Genomic DNA, 20,830 nt, shown 5'->3' with positions numbered 1-20,830 from the left:
TCATACTACTATGTGCCTGCAGAGCTTACACTCTATGTGCTGTACCAGAGGTTCTGGGGAAATAGATAGGGACCTGATATGGGTATTGAGTCCTGAGTAAAGCTGGAAAAGCAGCACACAAATCAGCATCCAAGGCAACTGCAATAACAATATTAATACTAATAATAATAAATAGTAATAATATTAATAATAAAAGCACTAATAATAATAATAATAATAATAAAATAATATTAACAATCATAATAATAATCATAATAATTATAAAATAATAAAATAGTAATAATATTAATAATACATACACTAATATTGACAATAATAATAATTAATAATAATAATGATAATACAAATAATAATAATAATAATAATAAATGGCAGGTATGAGACAGGCAGTGAGAGGTCGGAGGCTACAGGAAGAAGCGCAGCGAGTGAATAACGCGACCCCGCTCTGCACCACTGTGACCTGTCCGACCCAGACCAGAGCGAGAGGAGCCGCTGTTGTGGGCGGGGCGATGGCTGGGGAGGAGGCGGAGGCAGCCAATGGGAAAGCTGAATTATGTGGTTGTTGCTGCCGAGCAGGACGAACTGGAACGAAGGGACCCGGGACTAAGACTCTCCCCCACCCACCCGGAGAGCAGGGGCAGCGGCAGGAGCAACTTTACCTTCTGACGGACCCAGGACTGACTCAGCGCCGCTCTCTTAGCGACTTTACCTTCTCGCAGCGCCCACTGAGCGGCTGTACAATCCTCAGCAGTGACCTGAGACTGTACCGCCTGCCCGGGCTCAACCAGCACCTCCCCGACCCTCTGTGCGACTTTCATCTGCGCCTGAACCTTTGCACCGGCGCTAAATCTGTTATTATTCTCCTGACTTGTTTGGACTCGTTATTCGCTCTGTGATTATTCTGCTCTTCTACCTCTGAATATGACAGCCGAGAAAGAGAAGAAAAGGTAAAATCACTCTGCTCAGACTCACTTTATCTTCTGTATAATCTCTATCTATATCTTGTGTATAATCTCTATACCAGACTCACTTTATTTTGTGTATAATCTCTATATTTTGTGTATAATCTCTATACCAGACTCACTTTATCTTCTGTATAATCTCTATACCAGACTCACTTTATCTTCTGTATAATCTCTATACCAGACTCACTTTATCTTGTGTATAATCTCTATACTAGACTCACTTTATCTTCTGTATAATCTCTATACCAGACTCACTTTATCTTCTGTATAATCTCTATACCAGACTCACTTTATCTTCTGTATAATCTCTATACCAGACTCACTTTATTTTGTGTATAATCTCTATACCAGACTCACTTAATCTTCTGTATAATCTCTATACCAGACTCACTTTATCTTCTGTATAATCTCTATACCAGACTCACTTTATCTTCTGTATAATCTCTATATCTTGTGTATAATCTCTATACCAGACTCACTTTATCTTCTGTATAATCTCTATACCAGACTCACTTAATATTCTGTATAATCTCTATACCAGACTCACTTTATTTTGTGTATAATATCTATACCAGACTCACTTAATCTTCTGTATAATCTCTATACCAGACTCACTTTATCTTGTGTATAATCTCTATACCAGACTCACTTAATCTTCTGTATAATCTCTATACCAGACTCACTTAATCTTCTGTATAATCTCTATACCAGACTCACTTTATCTTCTGTATAATCTCTATACCAGACTCACTTTATTTTGTGTATAATCTCTATACCAGACTCACTTTATTTTGTGTATAATCTCTATACCAGACTCACTTTATCTTCTGTATAATCTCTATACCAGACTCACTTAATCTTCTGTATAATCTCTATACCAGACTCACTTTATCTTCTGTATAATCTCTATATCTTGTGTATAATCTCTATACCAGACTCACTTTATCTTCTGTATAATCTCTATACTCGACTCACTTTATTTTGTGTATAATCTCTATACCAGACTCACTTTATCTTGTGTATAATCTCTATACTAGACTCACTTTATCTTCTGTATAATCTCTATACCAGACTCACTTTATCTTCTGTATAATCTCTATACCAGACTCACTTTATTTTCTGTATAATCTCTATACTCGACTCACTTTATCTTGTGTATAATCTCTATACCAGACTCACTTTATCTTGTGTATAATCTCTATACCAGACTCACTTTATCTTCTGTATAATCTCTATACCAGACTCACTTTATCTTCTGTATAATCTCTATACTAGACTCACTTTATCTTCTGTATAATCTCTATACCAGACTCACTTTATCTTCTGTATAATCTCTATACTAGACTCACTTTATCTTCTGTATAATCTCTATACCAGACTCACTTTATCTTCTGTATAATCTCTATACCAGACTCACTTTATCTTCTGTATAATCTCTATACCAGACTCACTTTATCTTCTGTATAATCTCTATACCAGACTCACTTTGGATAGTGTAAGATTCCTATAATAGAGTCACAGTGGGTATTCGCTGTTCTGTCAGACTCACTTTAGGTAGAAAGATCGCTGTAGCATGGAGTATATGATTACCCTTACATCAGATTTATTAGTCATTAGTCATCTTGCCATGTTGTTGCCAGATTGTTGTTTGATCAGACTCACTTTACGGGCTAGTCCACACGGGGAGATAGCGACGCGTTTGCGGTCGCGGCGACAAAGCGCCGCGACAGTCGCCGCGACCGGCGCAGGCGACAGTTTTGTATGGGCGCCTATGTAAAAACGCCTGTGCTAACCACACGAGGCGATGCGCTTTTCAACAGTCGCCTGAAAAAGCCTGGCGAGGCATTTTCAGGCGACTGTTGAAAAGCGCATCGCCTCGTGTGGTTAGCACAGGCGTTTTTACATAGGCGCCCATACAAAACTGTCGCCTGCGCCGGTCGCGGCGCTTTGTCGTCGCGACCGCAAACGCGTCGCTATCTCCCCGTGTGGAATAGCCCTACATTGTCTAATCTATAATTAAGACTCATTCCTGCCAATGCTCACTTTGTGTGCTCAGATCTCTATACTGCCAGGCTGTAAGATCTCTGTGCCATAAGATTCATTTTAGATTCCATTTCATTTCCATTTCAGTACATATGTGTATATATATATATATATACTGGCAGGACTCACTTTGGGTTGCAGAAATGCTGTTTTATCAGACTCACTTATGGACAAAGATAACCGTGACATCCACTCCCTATGGTGGTGTCAACTTCAAAATCTATAGCCTGTAAAACTTTAAAATAGACTTTATGCTGCACATTTACCTTAATCACAATACATAAAGGGCTTGTTTTTTTTCCAGAGGAGTAGGGTGATTATAACCTGGGTACATTCTAAACAGATTAACATTAAGCAAGTGCTTTGCCTGCAGCTTTTTCTTCTGCTGTGTGTCTGTATATATATATACATATATATACATACAGGTGTGGGAGCCATTATCCAGAAACCCATTATCCAGAAAGCTCCAAATTCTGGAAATGCTGTCTCCCATAGATGCTATTTTATCCAAATAATTCAAATTTGTTAAAATGATTTCCTTTTTCTGTGTAATAATAAAACAGTCGCTTGTACTTGATCCCAACTAAGATATAATTAATCCTTATTGGAGGCAAAACCAGCCTATTGGCTTTATTTAATGTTTAAATGATTTTCTAGTAGAAGGTATGAAGATCCAAATTACAGAAAGATCCCTTATCTGGAAAACACACACACACACACTATTAGGAGCTGGTACCTCTGCTTTATTATGTATTATTTTATCTCAGATTTGTTGTTTTATGAATATAAAAACCACTTGATTACTGCTGTGATGGAAATAGAAGTAAGTCATTAATTGGATTAACAAGTGAATTTGCTTTGTGCAGATAAAATAATCAGCTGCACGTTATTTGCATCGGTTGTAACAGGACAATGTTGGTCTATTCGGGCGAAACGGCTGCCAATAGTTTTCTGAAAGAAGTTTCTATACATTTACCTACTGATGGGCACATTGCTGGACGCCCCAAACTTGTACATATTTTGTATCAAAGCAAATTATTTGATTATTGATGTCGTGGGGCTAAAGCATCACTTGCACCGGGGGTGAGAGAAATGGGTTTGGAGAAGTAATAACTTGTCTTTGTGCTGCTGAATGTGCCACTGTCTGAGTCCTATTCATATTCATGAGCTTTACATGTTCCTCAGCATCTTCTGCTTGTCCTGTTGTCTAGTGGAACATTTCATATAAATCATGTGGCACCTCTAGAAATTGAGAACATGTATTAACTGGTGTCCAGTTTAGGGGATGTTGTGTACTGTGGGCTTCATAATACAACTCCCATCAACCTTGGCTGAGAGTCTGTTATGGCATTGGGGTTTCCTTCTGGCCTTTCACAGGTAGATCCCCTTGTTTGGCAAGATCACCAAATTATCATTACTTTGATCAGTCAACCAAATCAACAAGTCTGGACCTGAGATCAGGTCACATAAAGGGTCTCACACTCCCACCCAACACGTTTTTTAGCCTGTCTGGTCCTTATCTAATCTAATTGTTACCTATTTACTAGACTAGAGAGTGGCCCAATACAACAACCAGTAGGTTGTCAACTCAGTTATTGGTGACATGGGAAAACAGCACTGCAGAATGGAATGGATTAGGAAGAGATGGAACCTATAGTAACAGTGGATAATAGTCTCTGGGAAGGGAGTGTGACTGTGGGATAGCAGGTATAGTAGGGAGAGATGGTGCCTATAGTAACAGTGGATAATAGTCTCTGGGAAGGGAGTGTGACTGTGGGATAGCAGGTATAGTAGGGAGAGATGGTGCCTATAGTAACAGTGGATAATAGTCTCTGGGAAGGGAGTGTGACTGTGGGATAGCAGGTATAGTAGGGAGAGATGGTGCCTATAGTAACAGTGGATAATAGTCTCTGGGAAGGGAGTGTGACTGTGGGATAGCAGGTATAGTAGGGAGAGATGGTGTCTATAGTAACAGTGGATAATAGTCTCTGGGAAGGGAGTGTGACTGTGGGATAGCAGGTATAGTAGGGAGAGATGGTGTCTATAGTAACAGTGGATAATAGTCTCTGGGAAGGGAGTGTGACTGTGGGATAGCAGGTATAGTAGGGAGAGATGGTGTCTATAGTAACAGTGGATAATAGTCTCTGGGAAGGGAGTGTGACTGTGGGATAGCAGGTATAGTAGGGAGAGATGGTGCCTATAGTAACAGTGGGATAATAGTCTCTGGGAAGGGAGTGTGACTGTGGGATAGCAGGTATAGTAGGGAGAGATGGTGTCTATAGTAACAGTGGGATAATAGTCTCTGGGAAGGGAGTGTGACTGTGGGATAGCAGGTATAGTAGGGAGAGATGGTGTCTATAGTAACAGTGGATAATAGTCTCTGGGAAGGGAGTGTGACTGTGGGATAGCAGGTATAGTAGGGAGAGATGGTGCCTATAGTAACAGTGGATAATAGTCTCTGGGAAGGGAGTGTGACTGTGGGATAGCAGGTATAGTAGGAAGAGATGGTGTCTATAGTAACAGTGGATAATAGTCTCTGGGAAGGGAGTGTGACTGTGGGATAGCAGGTATAGTAGGGAGAGATGGTGTCTATAGTAACAGTGGATAATAGTCTCTGGGAAGGGAGTGTGACTGTGGGATAGCAGGTATAGTAGGGAGAGATGGTGCCTATAGTAACAGTGGATAATAGTCTCTGGGAAGGGAGTGTGACTGTGGGACATCAGGTATAGTAGGGAGAGATGGTGTCTATAGTAACAGTGGATAATAGTCTCTGGGAAGGGAGTGTGACTGTGGGATAGCAGGTATAGTAGGGAGAGATGGTGCCTATAGTAACAGTGGGATAATAGTCTCTGGGAAGGGAGTGTGACTGTGGGATAGCAGGTAAAGTAGGGAGAGATGGTGTCTATAGTAACAGTGGATAATAGTCTCTGGGAAGGGAGTGTGACTGTGGGATAGCAGGTATAGTAGGGAGAGATGGTGCCTATAGTAACAGTGGATAATAGTCTCTGGGAAGGGAGTGTGACTGTGGGATAGCAGGTATAGTAGGGAGAGATGGTGCCTATAGTAACAGTGGATAATAGTCTCTGGGAAGGGAGTGTGACTGTGGGATAGCAGGTATAGTAGGGAGAGATGGTGCCTATAGTAACAGTGGATAATAGTCTCTGGGAAGGGAGTGTGACTGTGGGATAGCAGGTATAGTAGGGAGAGATGGTGCCTATAGTATAATAGTAGCAGTAGGGCTGTGGGAGAGGAGGTGATTGGCTGCAGCAGTGTGAGTTTCAAGCATTTAATCAGCAGATACATTACATTTTTAGTAATTCCATACTGGGAAATTACAATCTACTGTCCTGCACAATGAATTTCTCAGTTAGTGGTACAAATAATTGGTAATTATATGTAAATGAGACTAGAATATTTGCTAATCTATGACAACAGTTACACATTGACTCTCTCACGCTGCTTTATTCACCTTGTTACCGATTGTTCAGCCAGAATGTTTATTTTGTCAACAGCCCCAGTTGCCAAATACAGCGAGTGAATATTAATATTATTGAGAAACAAAGTCTTAAGTGTCTGTAAGAACAGCCTGAAAAACACTTAAAAGGACAGTGTCAGAGCAGCGCAATATCTTGTATTCATTATTATTTTATAGTCGGGCCCCTCAGTTCCCAGATTCCACAAGGGCCCAAAAGGCAAACGTTTCCATGTGGTTTGAGTTTCTGTTTGTCACTTTGCTCACCCTTCTGCATTTTACTTGCAAACAAGCAAAACAATTGCATTTTTTTAGATCAGCAGGGTAAGTGTTAAACGTCAGCTCAGCAGTTAAAAAGATGAGAAATGGGACTATTATATATGAATGGCAGGAATTTGTATAATCAGTAACCAGAAAGGGTCACTTGTTCAGTCCAGCTGATCTTGAACTACAGATCCCAGCATGCTCAGCTACATTTTTTTTTTCTGTGCGACGACTGAATGGATTTAATTGGCCGCAAAACAAGTGGATCTTTACCCCGATTTGGCCAACCATGTGCCGTCCGTCCGAAATTGGGCTGATTCGGCCATTGGCTTTGGATTCCCAGAGTTGGAAGCTTTGCTCGCCAGTTACAACTCAATGTAATTCAGGAACTTCTAAATAGTAATTTATTCACAAGGTGAAAGGGGAGAACCGTTGTTGCCCCAATGAGGAAATTCCCTAATGGCTAATGAAATAGTGCCCTCTAGTGGTCATATTATAATCACTTAAACGGGTTGTTCACCTTCCAAACACTTTTTTCAGTCCAGTTGTTTTCAGATTGTTCCCCAGAAATAAAGACTTTTTTTCAATTACTTTCCATTATTTTTTTTTTTACTGTTTTTCTTCTATAAGGGGCCGATTCACTAACTTCGAGTGAAGGATTCGAAGTAAAAAAAACGTCGAATTTCGAAGTGTTTTTTGGGCTACTTCGACCATCGAATGGGCTACTACGACCTTCGACTTCGAATCGAAGGATTCGAACTAAAAATCGTTCGACTATTCGACCATTCGATAGTCGAAGTACTGTCTCTTTAAGAAAAAACTTCGACCCCCTAGTTCGCCATCTAAAAGATACCGAACTCAATGTTAGCCTATGGGGAAGGTCCCCATAGGCTTGCCTAGGCTTTTTTGATCAAAGAATATTCCTTTGATCTTTGGATTTAAATCCTTCGAATCGTTCGATTCGAAGGATTTTATCGTTCGATCGAAGGAATAATCCTTTCGATCGAACTATCTGCGCTAAATCCTTCGACTTCGATATTCGAAGTCGAAGGATTTTAATTCCCAGTCGAGTATCGAGGGTTAATTAACCCTCGATGTTAGACCCTTTGTGAATCAGCCCCTAAGTGTAAAGTTGAATGTTGGTGTCTCTGGTGTTTGAGTCTGACAGCTCAGTAATTCAGGTGCAGACTCTGAACTGTTACAATTTTACAACATTGAGTTGATCCATTTCTCAGCAGCATCTCTGGAGTATCAGTAACTATTGTATCAAGTCTAACAGCTGCCTGTAATGAAACCCAGAGATTCTGCTCAGCAGGGACAAAGATAAGAAATGTATCAACTAAATGTATCCATTTAGAACAGTTTACAGGGTCGGCGACCCCCTCTCCCAGAGCTGCTCTATGACACTTTACACTTCAATATTAGAAAAACGGTGGCACATAGAAAATAGAAAGTCATTGGAAAAAGTTGTTATTTCTGGTGATTTATCTGAAAACAACCCCTTTAAGGTTGAAAAATAATTATTATCAATAATAATTATCACCTTTAAGTGATCAGTCAGTATATTATAGAATGACCAATTCTAAGCAACTTTTCACTTGGTCTTCATTATTTATTTTTTAGCGTTTTTTGAATCATTTGCCTTCTTCTTCTGACTCTTTCCAGCTTTCAAATGGGGGTCACTGACCCCCATCTACAAAACAAATGCTCTGTAAGGCTACAAATGTATTGTTATTGCTACTTTTTATCCCTCATCTTTCTATTCAGGCCTCTCCTATTCATATTCCAGTCTCTTATTCAAATCAATGCATGGTTGCTAGGGGAATTTGGACCCTAGCAACTAGAGTGCTGAAATTACAAACTGGAGAGCTGCTGAATAAAAAGCTAAATAACTCAAAAACCAAAAATAATAAAAAATGAAAACCAATATGCATATGCAAATTATGGTTCGGTTCAGTATTCGGCCGAATCTTTTGCGAAGGATTCGGGGGTTCGGCCGAATCCAAAATAATAGATTCAGAGCATCCCTACTATGTAGTAGCAGATTATTGCCAGGGGTTGATTATAAATACAGAGAAATGGAAAGCGAGATATTTGTTGATGCGCGTGGGTGATCGTTAAAATTAATGACACAAAGTGGCGTATCTTATACTTGTGTTTATTTATGTATTCGGCCCTTTTTGTATTTCTTATATTTGGGCTGCACAGTCACCAGCCTGACCTCTCGGCTCTTCGCGTCGCATTTGTTCCTGCGACGTCTGAACTTAATGGCTCTGCAGAGTTAATTGATGTTGCGCTACATTGTTTCTTAATGGGTAACTGCTCAGTGTTTCATTTATATTTGCACTAACACAGAGGGAAAGTGTTTTCCAGGACATGTATTTAATGAAATCTCTTTGATTCTAATGGGATCCATTAATGGAGCAGCGCAGGTGTCTGTGTTGTCTCCGAAGCCCCGGCTGTTCCTTTGCTGCCGTGGTTTTTATATATAACCCCTCGCTTCTTGCAACTCATTCGTCAGCATTGAGGATTGGAATATTTCTAAGTCAGTTTAATGATATACAGGTATGGGGCCCGTTATCAGGAAAGCTCCGAATTAGGGAAAGGCCGTCTCCCATAGACTCCATTTTATCCAAATAATCCAAAATTTTCATAATGATTCCCTTTTCTGTGTAATAATAAAACAGTCGCTTGTACTTGATCCCAACTAAGATATAATTAATCCTTATTGGAGACAAAACCAGCCTATTGGGGTTATTTCATGTTTATATGATTTTCTAGTAGACTTAAAGGGGTTGTTCACTTTTAAATGAACTGTTAGTATGATGTAGAGAGGGATATTCTGAGACAATTTGCAGTTGGTTTTAGTTTTTTATTATTTGCGGTTTTGAGTTATTTAGCTTTTTATTCAGCAGCTCTCCAGTTTGCAGTTTCTGCTATTTGGTTGCTAGGGTCCAAAACACCATAGCAACCATGCATTGATTTAAATGAGAGACTGGAATATGAATAGGAGAATAAAAAGACGAGTAATAAAAAGTAGCAGTAACAATATCTTTGTAGCCTTTCTTTGGCGCATTTATTTTTTTTGATGGGATCAGTGACCCCCCTGTGAATGCTGGAGAGAGTCAAAAGAAGAAGGCAATTAATTAAAAAACTATAAAAAATAAATAAATAATGAAGACCAATTGAAAAGTTGCTTAAAATTTGCCATCCTATAACATACTAAAAATTAACTTGAAGGTGAACCACCCCTTTAAGGTATGAAGATCTAAATTACGGAAAGATCCATTATCCGGAAAACCCCAGGTCCCGAGCATTCTGGATAACAGGTCCCATACCTGTACAAGGAGATTATACGAATTGCATCAAAACACAGTTATAATCAGTGTAAGCTGACATTTCTTCCTTTAGCTCCTCCCATATTAGCCCAAGGCATGCTGGGGTTTGTGGTTAGCAGTGCTATATATATATATAAGAGTGGGGGAACAAGGCCTGAATAAAGGACAACCTATAAAACTTTACTGTAGTAGGGAAGAATATCAAGCATTTACCAACAGCATTAACTGGTTTGCCATAATTCCACACAAGATTGCCGGGTTGTGGGCAACCTCACACTGCTGGCTTCCACCTCCGCCAACCTTTATTCATAGTTGCATGTTGGCCCCTCCCTTTTTTGTGATGTCAGAGATTGCAGGACCGGGGCGGGTCTAAAGATAGAGCTGTTGCCACCAGGTTGGGTTGGGAGGGTTACGGTGGCCCTACAGGTGACAATGTCGCCAAAGTGGATCTCTCCCTGATGTGCCCACATTGAAGTAGGCTATATCGGGCTGATCCGATTGTAGGCTCTAGGGCCCAACGATCGGATCAGAATGGAGGCCAAACGGGCGGTCGGATCGCGAGACTGCATCAACAAAAGATGTGGCTGTGATCCGATGGGATTTTTTACCCTGCCCGGTGGGCTCTGCACACGGGCCGATAAGATGCCGACTTGGTCTGTGGCCAGTTTTTTGTTTTTATTCAATACATTTTTATTGTAAGAGAAAATACAAGTCGTATAGTAACATCCGGTATCCATACAGTTTGTTCACTCCCAGATATAACATGCAATAAAACAATATCATACATACTGCGACCCTATATCAATTCAAATCAAGAGTATATCAAACACAAAAAGAAGAATTAAAAAACAAAAACAAAAAAACAAAAGAATAGAACAATCATAACATTAGTGAAGAGAAATATTGAAGTATTTCACAGAATATATAAACCCATATCTACTCTTCAAGTCCTATGAGTGACAGCAATTGCAATGCCCAACAATTCCAATAAGATGAAGGATATTGATTTGTCAGATACAACCTCCAGATCCCAAGCCATCCCATATGCCCCTATAAATTAGCCATGGCGACCATATTTTCTGAAATAGAGGAGATTTATCATTTAGGATATATGTCAGCTTTTTCATTATCATAATATTGTCCACTTTGTGCTTTACTAGGGTGAAGTCTAATATTGATGAACGCCAGGCTCTGACAATGACTAGTTTAGTAGCACTAAAAATAACCATTTAAACTGTGTCTTGGTTAGGGCCTCAATGGGTTTGTTAAATAACGTATAACAATAATGTATTACAAAAAAATATAATAATTTTTCTGTACCGTACAATTAAAGACATTGTCAATCATAGTATAAGTACAGCTCCATAGTCTTTTAACTGTAGGACAGTCCCACTATATGTGACCCATTGTACTTGGCACTTTGCATCCTCGGAAACAATTAGGCGACTGTCCAGGTCTGTCGGCAGTTTTTATCGGCCCGTGTCGGGGGGGCTTTAGGGTCGGGTGTTTGTTGGGTTTTTGGCTGATTTGCACATCACTAGTAGCATTTATACCGCTTGTTTATGATGCAAGGGCAAGTACAACTAACTTAGAAGGATGCAAGACTGTAGGGTCATTTACAATCAGGGTCAGACTGGGCCAACGGGACACCGGATAAAAACTCATTGGACCCCGCAGACCCAGACCCACACACTTCTTCTGCCCGCACAGGGGGGGCCAGAGTGGGGGGTGGGGCAGGGGGGCCCCTGTGTCAAAAGCCTTGGACCCTTCAGTCCGACGCTGTTTACAATTCCCCAGACAATGTGCAAAGTGGAAAAATGGTCACAATCTTCCACTTTATCCACTACAAAGACTCAGAGCTCCGTGCAGAGAAGAAATGCTGCTAAATGAGCACAAAGGGGCTTGCACCCCTGGGTAAATGACCTCTTGTGACCCTATTCATTTTATTCATTATATTCATTATATTCATTATATGTTCAAACATGTGCTGAACACTTCTGTGCTAAGAGTCGCTTTCCTACTACAAAGGACTGTGAAAAGTGTTTCTAGTGATGTTGGGGATCCCTGTGGCCACCCCTAACCTGAAGGTGATGGTAATTTCATAGTTCCCTCTGTAGGTGGCCAGAATTAGTGATGGGCGCAATCTGTCCGGAAAATTAGCAAAACGGAAAAAAAAAAGCGAAATGCATTGAAGTAAATTTTTACATGCGTGACTTTTTTGACCAAATGCATTAAATGCATTAAAGTCAATGGGCATCAAAATAATTTTGACACGTGACAATTTTTAGCTACGAATCCAGGCCTGGCAAATAAATTCGCCCATCACTAGTCACAATACGCACAGCGCCTAAAAAAATCACATGCTGACGCCGTTTCAACGCCGAACACTGTTACATAGTTAAATCGGGTAGAAAAAAGACCAAAGTCCACCTTAGTGATGAAAATTCCCGCTGCAACTTGTCCCCGATTCACAAAGAAACGCATCCATTTTGAGCAGTCGCTAATCTCCAGAGCTAGGGGTGGGCACAAGTGCACAAGTTCATCCATAAAGCCAGAATGTTAGGGATTTTAGGGATTATATTGTGAATTATATTTCACTTTATCGCTTATATTAAGGGATGCACCGTATCCAGGATTCGGTTCGGGATTTGGCCTTTTTCAGCAGGATTCTGCCTGGCCAAACAGAATCCTAACTCGCATATGCAAATTAGGCGGGGGTGTGGAAATTGCGTGACTTTTTGCCACAAAACAAGGAAGTAAAAAATTTTTCCCCTTCCCACCCTTAATTTGCATATGCAAATTAAGGATTCTGATTTGGTTCGGTATTCAACTGAATCTTTCAGCAGAAGGATTCGGGGGTTCGGCTGAATCCAAAATAGTGGATTTGGTGCATCCATATTTATATTAAAGGTGCATTAGGAACCAGAAACATTATCCATAAAGGATTAATGCAGACGCTGGAGGGTTAAACAAGGAGAGATACAGTTTCCTAATTAGTGACACTGACGGAGCATAAAACAAGGGTAAATTAGGCTCCAGTTCATTCTGCTGTCAGTAGTGTTACTGCACTTTTGTGTCCTTTGTGCAAACCCACAGCAGCTCACACACCCCAAAGTTTTCACGTTTGGTAAATTCCGTGTAATTGTAACGAATTCTGTTGCCTCGAGTTGATTAATAAACCCAAAGTCCCATCTACAACACCGTGTGGATCATGAGTTTTCATTGAGTCCTCCGGCCCCGTGACATGACACAGCAAATCCTCTATAGACGCTCATCAGATGTTTTGTCTGACAAGAAGCAAAGTTGCTTTAGTTGAATCTTTGTGTCTGATCTTCAGTCAAAGGGTTTCCCTAATCTCGACCGTCCCGTGTATGTGAATGTGCCCCGTCAGCAGTTTCTCCAGCCCAAAGTCTGGAAATATGAGAGTCGGATCTCATGGTATTCGAATGTTGTCAGAGATTTAATATTATGTGTGTGTTTATATATATATATATATATATGTGTGTGTGTGTTACATTTGTATAAATGTCATTTCATGTAATGTGTATTGTATTATAACCTAAATCATTAGATATATCTATATATTAATCATATGTACAATGAAAGTGCTGCCAGAACCTGGGAAACCAATGGTTGCAACAAATAATTTAATTCTACTTGAAAGGGGTTGTTCACCTTTAAATTAACTGTTAGTATGCTGTATAGAGTGATATTCTGAGACAATTTGCAATTGGTTTTCATTTCTTATTATTTGTGGTTTTTTACTTATTTAGCTTTTTATTCAGCAGCTCTCCAGTTTGTAATTTCAGCCATCTGGTTGCTAGGGTCCAAATTCCCCTAGCAACCATGCATTGATTTGAATAAGACACTGGAATATGAATAGGAGAGGCCTGAATAGAAAGAGGAGTAATAAAAACTAACAATAACATTATATTTGTAGCCTTACAGAGTATTTTTTTAGATAGGGTCAGTGACCCCCATTTGAAAACTGGAAATAAGAGGAGAAGAAAAAAGTGAATAATTTAAAAAGTTTAAAAAAGAAAAAATGAAGACCAATTCAAAACTTGCTTAGAATTAGCCATTCTATAACACACTAAGGGGCAGATTTATCAAGGGTTGAAGTGAATTCGGGGGAATTTTCGAAGTAAAAAAAAAAAAAGTGCCAATGTATCCAATGGTGTATTTGTGCTTTAGGAGGATTAATGGAGTAACGTCAGTAATCCTAAAAATATTCCTAATCCTTCCCTGATGCAACTCGTGTCACTAATTAGAAATGTAGAAGAAAATGAATGAGACTGTGATCTGATTGACCCTTAGTTTTAATGACTTTCTCTGGCGTTTCCCCTGTAGCGCTGCTGAATATGTTGGTGCTTTATAAATATGTGATACAGGTATGGGACCTGTTATCCAGAATGCTCGGGACCTGGAGTTTTCCAGATAATGGATCATTCCGTAATTTGGATCTTCATACCTTAAGTCTACTAGAAATTCATATAAACATGAAATAAACCCAATAGGCTGGTTTTGCCTCCAATAAGGATTAATTATATCTTAGTTGGGATCAAGTACAAGCGACTGTTTTATTATTACACAGAAAAAGGAAATTATTTTTAAACATTTGGATTATTTGGACAAAATGGAGTCTATGGGAGACGGCCTTTCTGTAATTTGAAGCTTTTTGGATAACGGGTTTCCAGGTAACGAATATCATACCTGTAATAATAATAATTATATAATACAGGTGTGGGGTCTGTTATCCAGAATTCCAAATTCCAAATTACGGAAAGTATGCAATAATAAAACAGTCGCTTGTACTTGATCCCAACTAAGACCCCCTTATTGGAAGCAAAACCAGTCTATTGGGTTTATTTAATGTTTACATGATTTTCTAGTAGACTTAAGGTATGAAGATCCAAACTACAGAAAGATCCATTATACGGAAAAGCTCAGGTCCCGAGCATTCTGGATAACTGGTCCCATACCTGTATTACAATATACAAAAGGAGCAGAAATAACGACAAGTTCTTGTGTTGTGTCTATTTTACTTTGATAACTGCAGGTAAAGTTGTTGTACCCTGTTAGCCAGTAAAAATGTTACAGGGTATAAAAGTGATCCCTTTATTGGCTAACTAATATAATCATAGCAAGCTTTCAGAACATTTATTTTAGTTTTCAGCTTGAAAAAGCAACTAAAATGTTCTGAAAGCTTGCTATGATTATATTAGTTAGCCAATAAAGGGATCACTTTTATACCACTTTTGTTATTTTTTTATTTCAAAAGGGTTGCCCTGTAACATCTTTGACAACTTTCATCCCAAATAGCAGGTCTTCTTCTGTGGTTGCAGAGCTAGCAATTTGCCCGAGGCTGTGCTACACATTCAGTTGGAGTCTCAGATAGTTGATGGGGGCGGGGAGATAAAGCTTAACATTACACACTTTAGGCTCATTCATGGCATACTGGGGGTATTTGGGCTGACATCTGTCAACAACAGTGAAAAGCAGTTTCCATTTGACCTAATGACAGGTTCCTCAGCAGGACTGAGGACGAAGGTGTAGAATTTACTGTACTCTACTTAACTCAACTCAACCCTACCCAACTCTATTCCACTCTGCTCTTCTCTAATTTACTCTACTACTGTACTCACCTCAATGCTATTTAACTCTACTCAACTCAAATCTACCAAACTCTATTCAACTCTACCCAACTCTATTCAACTCTATTCTAATTTACTGTACAACTGTACTCAACTCTATGCTGTTTAACTCTCCTCAACTCTACCCAACTCTATTCAACGCTACTCTCATTTACTGTATTACTGTACTCAGCTCTATAGTACTTAACTCTCCTCAACTCTATTCAACTCTAGTCCAATTTACTGTACTACTGTACTCCGTTCTATGCTGCTTAACTCTCCTCAACTCAACTCTATTCAACGCTATTCTAATTTACTGTACAACTGTACTCAACTCTATGCTGTTTAACTAAACTCAACTCTACCCAACTCTATTCAACTCTATTCTAATTTACTGTACTACTGTACTCAACTCTATGCTACTTAACTCTCCTCAACTCTACCCAACTCTATTCAACTCTATTCCAATTTGCTGTACTACTGTACTCAACTCTATGCTACTTAACAATCCTCCTCAACTCTACTCAACACTATTCAACTCTACTCTAATTTACTGTACTACTGTTACTCAACTGTTACTACTACTCAACTCTATGCTACTTAACTGTCCTCAACTCAACTCTACCCAACTCTATTCAACCCTACTCCTCTCTCAGTTACTCTTCTACTGTATTCAACTCTATGCTACTTAACTCCACTCAACTCTACTTTACCCTACTCCATGTGCTATGGTTTTCCCACATCAAACTCAGTGTATATTGTTAGAGTATTGAGCATGAGGTGCATTTCTGTGTTCATTAAGTACATTTCCTTTTAACGTCTGTACACTCGAAAAATTTGAACTGTTAAAAAAAAAAAGAAGAAGAAAGGAAAAGTGAAAAGCAACAATAAGAATCGGCTTGTTTGTTATAAGATGCCTCAGCACAAAGGTGTTCAAATTGCATTAACCTTTAGCCCAGTTAAGACTGGATTGTCTGGTCTCCTCAAATAAAATCAATAGAGAATATGTTATATGACTTGTTTATCACTAAACAGTGATATATACACGTGCAATAGAAACGAACATCCCAGCTGGAGATACATTCTGTCTCAATGACACAGATACATTATGGCTGCCAGTGCACATTAAACCAGCGGCATCACAAGACGACCTGCTAAATCCATGATACATACTTGTTACTAGTTACGCCACTGTCAATATGTTTAATATGCTTCACTGTTACCCCCTTGTTGGTGCCTAAGGGTCATCTGACCTGTCTGAAAAGGGAAGCAGAGCTCACTGCAAGTTCTTTTTGAATGACTCTCATGCATTTCAATAGGCGGCAATGGTGGTGCAATATCTGTTTTTGCTCTTTTTTATTGCTCTGCTGGCAAGAAATAGAATTTTGTAGGCGACAAGATGTAAATATATTCCTAGTAAATGATTCATTGAGCTCAGGGTTACATGTAAAAGCAGCAGTGAGAGTTATATGTGAAAGGTAACTGGCCAGAGAAAGATTGCTCTGTTCTTTTATGTCATTGTTTGGATAGACAAATCCATTTGGCTGATGCTCAGCTTTCAGTGGCTCAGTGTGTAAAGGCTTCTCTCGCTGCGCTCACATCGGAGCTGTCGTTTCTCCTTCCTATTTAGCCATGCAAAAACCAGGGCTAAAATACAAGCTGTTCCTTTATTAAAGCTCTGCTTAGCCAACATTTTTTTTGGGGGGGAATGAGTGTCCCTTTAAGAGGAAAAACACTATCCTTGTGGAGGTCTGTGGTCTTTGTGTAGGACTAGAGAACATATGAATGGCTACTTACCCCTATTGAGCCAACCATGCCGTACTGATTTAACTCATGCCCATGGGCACACCATCAGCCAGGCTTTGGGAAGTGATATGTAAGAGAGCTGCCAAGATGTCAGACAACATTGGCTTAGGAAAAACATAAGTGTTTTAGTTAGGTCCTCCTGGCCCATAACAAGGTTACAGATGTATAAAACCAAGGTAGTAAGTAAGCATCCACCCTCAAATTTCATTCTTCTTGGCCCTTCTTCACCCTTCCATTGTTTGTATTAGTCTAAAGCAACCTATTTTACCCATGAGCCACACTCAAATGGGTTTAAGAGTTGGAGAGGAACACAAGCTTGAAAAAGTTCCTGAAGGTGCCAAATAAGTGTTATAATTGGCCATTTGGTAGTCCCTATGAGGACTGGCAGCCTACAGGAGGCTTTGGTTGGTAGTAAATCTGGTTTATATGCAACCCAAACTTGCCTCCAAAAAATAAGCTCCTGTTTAAGGTCAATGGGAGCAACATCCATGGGGTTGTTGAGCAACAATTTGGTATAAATTGACAACCCCACAGTTTGGGAACCACAGGCCTATAAATGTGATCCTCCAGAGTCCAAGTCTGAAGGAACGCAGCACCTCCAGTGGCCTGAAGAAATGGATTGTGGATGGTCAAGAGTCAAGATCACACAATAACTGGCAGCCTTACAGGACTTGCCTACCCCTGACAAATGTCTCCTTTAAGTCTAGTAACCTCCAATAAGAAAGTAGCAGGGGGACCACAGCAGGGGGGCCTATAGGCTTGGCCTAAAAGCAGCCAATCATGCCAATGCAGAACAGGATCATGACCAACCCCATTACGTGCTCATAGGTCTCAACTGCATCATTATCTGTGATGTCACTTTCAGAAACTTGTTAAGTGACATCAGAATGGAATGAACAAATGTTTGCACCATATAATATAAGGACCAACAAGCCCATCCCAGTACATCTGGACGTAATGCACTCCCTGCAATAGGGACTACGTGTTTTTCCTAGATATGTCCATTGCTTACTCTCTGCCGGGGCACAAGGAAATACTTCACTTCCTCTCTTGCACTGTTTACACTTTTATTTCCTTTATTTAAGTGGAAAACATGTAGTCGAGATGGATTCTCTCAATATAACACAACTGCTTCATTTCTTTTTTTTTTTTGCCAAGAGTAAAGATAATAATGATTGTGCTTTAAATAGTGCTGAAAATTGGATTTTTTCTTTTCTTAAAGGGGATGTATGCCTTAAAAAAGAACTTTAATACAATATAAAGTCTTGTATTCTTTCTCTTTTTTTAAAATGTTTTGGTTTCGGTATAATTGAAATGTTTTGTTCATCTGCTCTGGTTGCTAGGGTGCCGCCTATCCTAGCAACCAAATTGTGGTTTTAAAACCCAAAAACCAAAGACCGATCCATGAATAGGACAGGGCACAAATAGAAAGAAAAAAACATTAAAAATAAATAACAGAAATAGTCCAATCCAGCCTCTGAATAAACCTGATAAGGTTGCAGGTATCACTGACCCCGGCAACCAGAGGCAGAATATAAACGCAACTTTTTCATTTGTCCATGAACTTACCCTTTAAAGGTCGGTCTCCTTGCATTTCCAACTAATCATGTGCATATGGCTATGTTGGTACTCCAAGACCCCCTTTTTAGGCAGATGGAAGGGTATATGCTCAGGACCTGGGCTTTTCAGGCTAAAGGATCTTTCCCGTAATTTGGATCTTCATACTTCAAGTCTGCAAAATAATAATTTAAACATTAAACCCAATAGGCTGGTTTTGCCTCCAATAAGAATTAATTATATCTTAGTTGGGATCAAGTACAAGCGACTGTTTTATTATTATTACACAGAAAAAGGAAATAATTTTTAAGAATTTCGATTATTTGGATAAAATGGAGTCTACGGGAGACGGCCGACCCAGCTTTCTGGATAACGGATCCTATTCTAGTATCTCTCTATAATCTTTCTGTAGAATTCTAAACCAAGAGGGCACACAACTCAAACCACTTGGAGCAACAATTTCCTTTCCTGGTGCCTTTTGTCTATTTTTGATGCGTGCCATTTCCCGTGCTACCACAAAATATAAATGAGAGGGTTGTTCGTCTCTTGGAGAGTTAAAGTGCGGATGCTCACGTACCACATTCATACTGATGGGATCTTCAAGCATGCCATAAAAATAGCTGCCCAATTTTTGGGTTGATAGGCGTCTTACAGGCCATCAGGCGCCAGTTAGATGCCAACAAAGTCTGAAGGGGCCGCTTTTATTGGCCCGAAGATAAGTGGGCCTCCCGGCACTGTAGGAAATTCAAAGGGCCGCAGATATGGAAGGAAAAGCAATTTTTTGGAAACAATTTAAACATAACATCTGTCTGCATAGGGCCTATGCATTTTGTGCACAATAGGGCATTTTTGATATGAGTGGTACAGACCATCAGGATGGCGCCAGTTAGGTGCCAACAAAGTGTGAAGGCACTGTGTCAGCAGCTGTTATTGGCCTGAACAGACGTAGGTCTCCAGGCACTCCAAAGAGCCACAGATATGGAAGAAAAAGCTATTTTTGTTGGAAAACATTAAAATATATGGCTTACGCGTTTTGTGCTCAGTAGGGCATGAAAGGCATAGGATAGGCCCTATAGCGATGTTTATTTTTTTATTTTTTTCAATACAAAATGTACATAATTTTTATTTGAAATATTTCTGTACAATAGGGCACGAAATGCGTAAGCCCTATGGATTTGTTTATATTTACATTTTTCCAATACAAAATGTACATAATTAGCTTTTTCTGTTATTTGAAATATTACAGTACAAAAGGGCACGAAACGCGTAGGCCCTATGGATTTGTTTATATTTTAATTATTCCAATAAAAAATGTACATAATTAGGTTTTTTTTATTATTTGAAATATTTCAGTACAATAGGACACGAAACTTGTAGACCCTATGGATTTGTTTATATTTACATTTTTTCCAATACAAAATGTACATAATTAGTTTTTTTTATTATTTAAAATCTTTCAGTATAATAGGGCACGAAACACATAGGCCTTATGGGTTTGTTTATATTTACATTTTTTGCAGTAAAAAATTTACATAATTAGTTTTTTTTATTTATATTTCAGTACAGTAGGGCACGAAAAGCGTAGGCCCTATGGATTTGTTTATATTTTAATTATTCCGATAATAAAATGTACACAATTATTTTTTTTTATTATTTTAAATGTTTCAGTACAATAGGGCACGGAACGCCTAGACCCTATGGATTTGTTTATATTTTAATTATTCCAATACAAAATGTACATAATTAGCTTTT

General features: G+C 39.3%; 1 protein-coding gene across 1 annotated transcript in view; it reads left to right on the top strand.

Annotated features, from left to right (window-relative positions):
• The first annotated feature begins 664 nt into the window (after nt 1-664).
• Nucleotides 665-20,830, top strand: part of epas1.L (endothelial PAS domain protein 1 L homeolog) — an 82,364-nt gene continuing 62,198 nt past the window's right edge. The window contains 1 exon segment of the mRNA NM_001092249.1: nt 665-947. Within this exon segment, the coding sequence (NP_001085718.1) occupies nt 922-947 (26 nt within the window). The 5' untranslated portion in view covers nt 665-921.

The sequence above is a fragment of the Xenopus laevis genome, chromosome 5L (genome assembly GCF_017654675.1).
Source record: "Xenopus laevis strain J_2021 chromosome 5L, Xenopus_laevis_v10.1, whole genome shotgun sequence".
Classification (NCBI taxonomy): Eukaryota; Metazoa; Chordata; class Amphibia; order Anura; family Pipidae; genus Xenopus; species Xenopus laevis.
The sequence above is the reverse complement of the archived record's forward strand: the minus strand, read 5'-3'. Positions and strand labels throughout refer to the sequence as shown.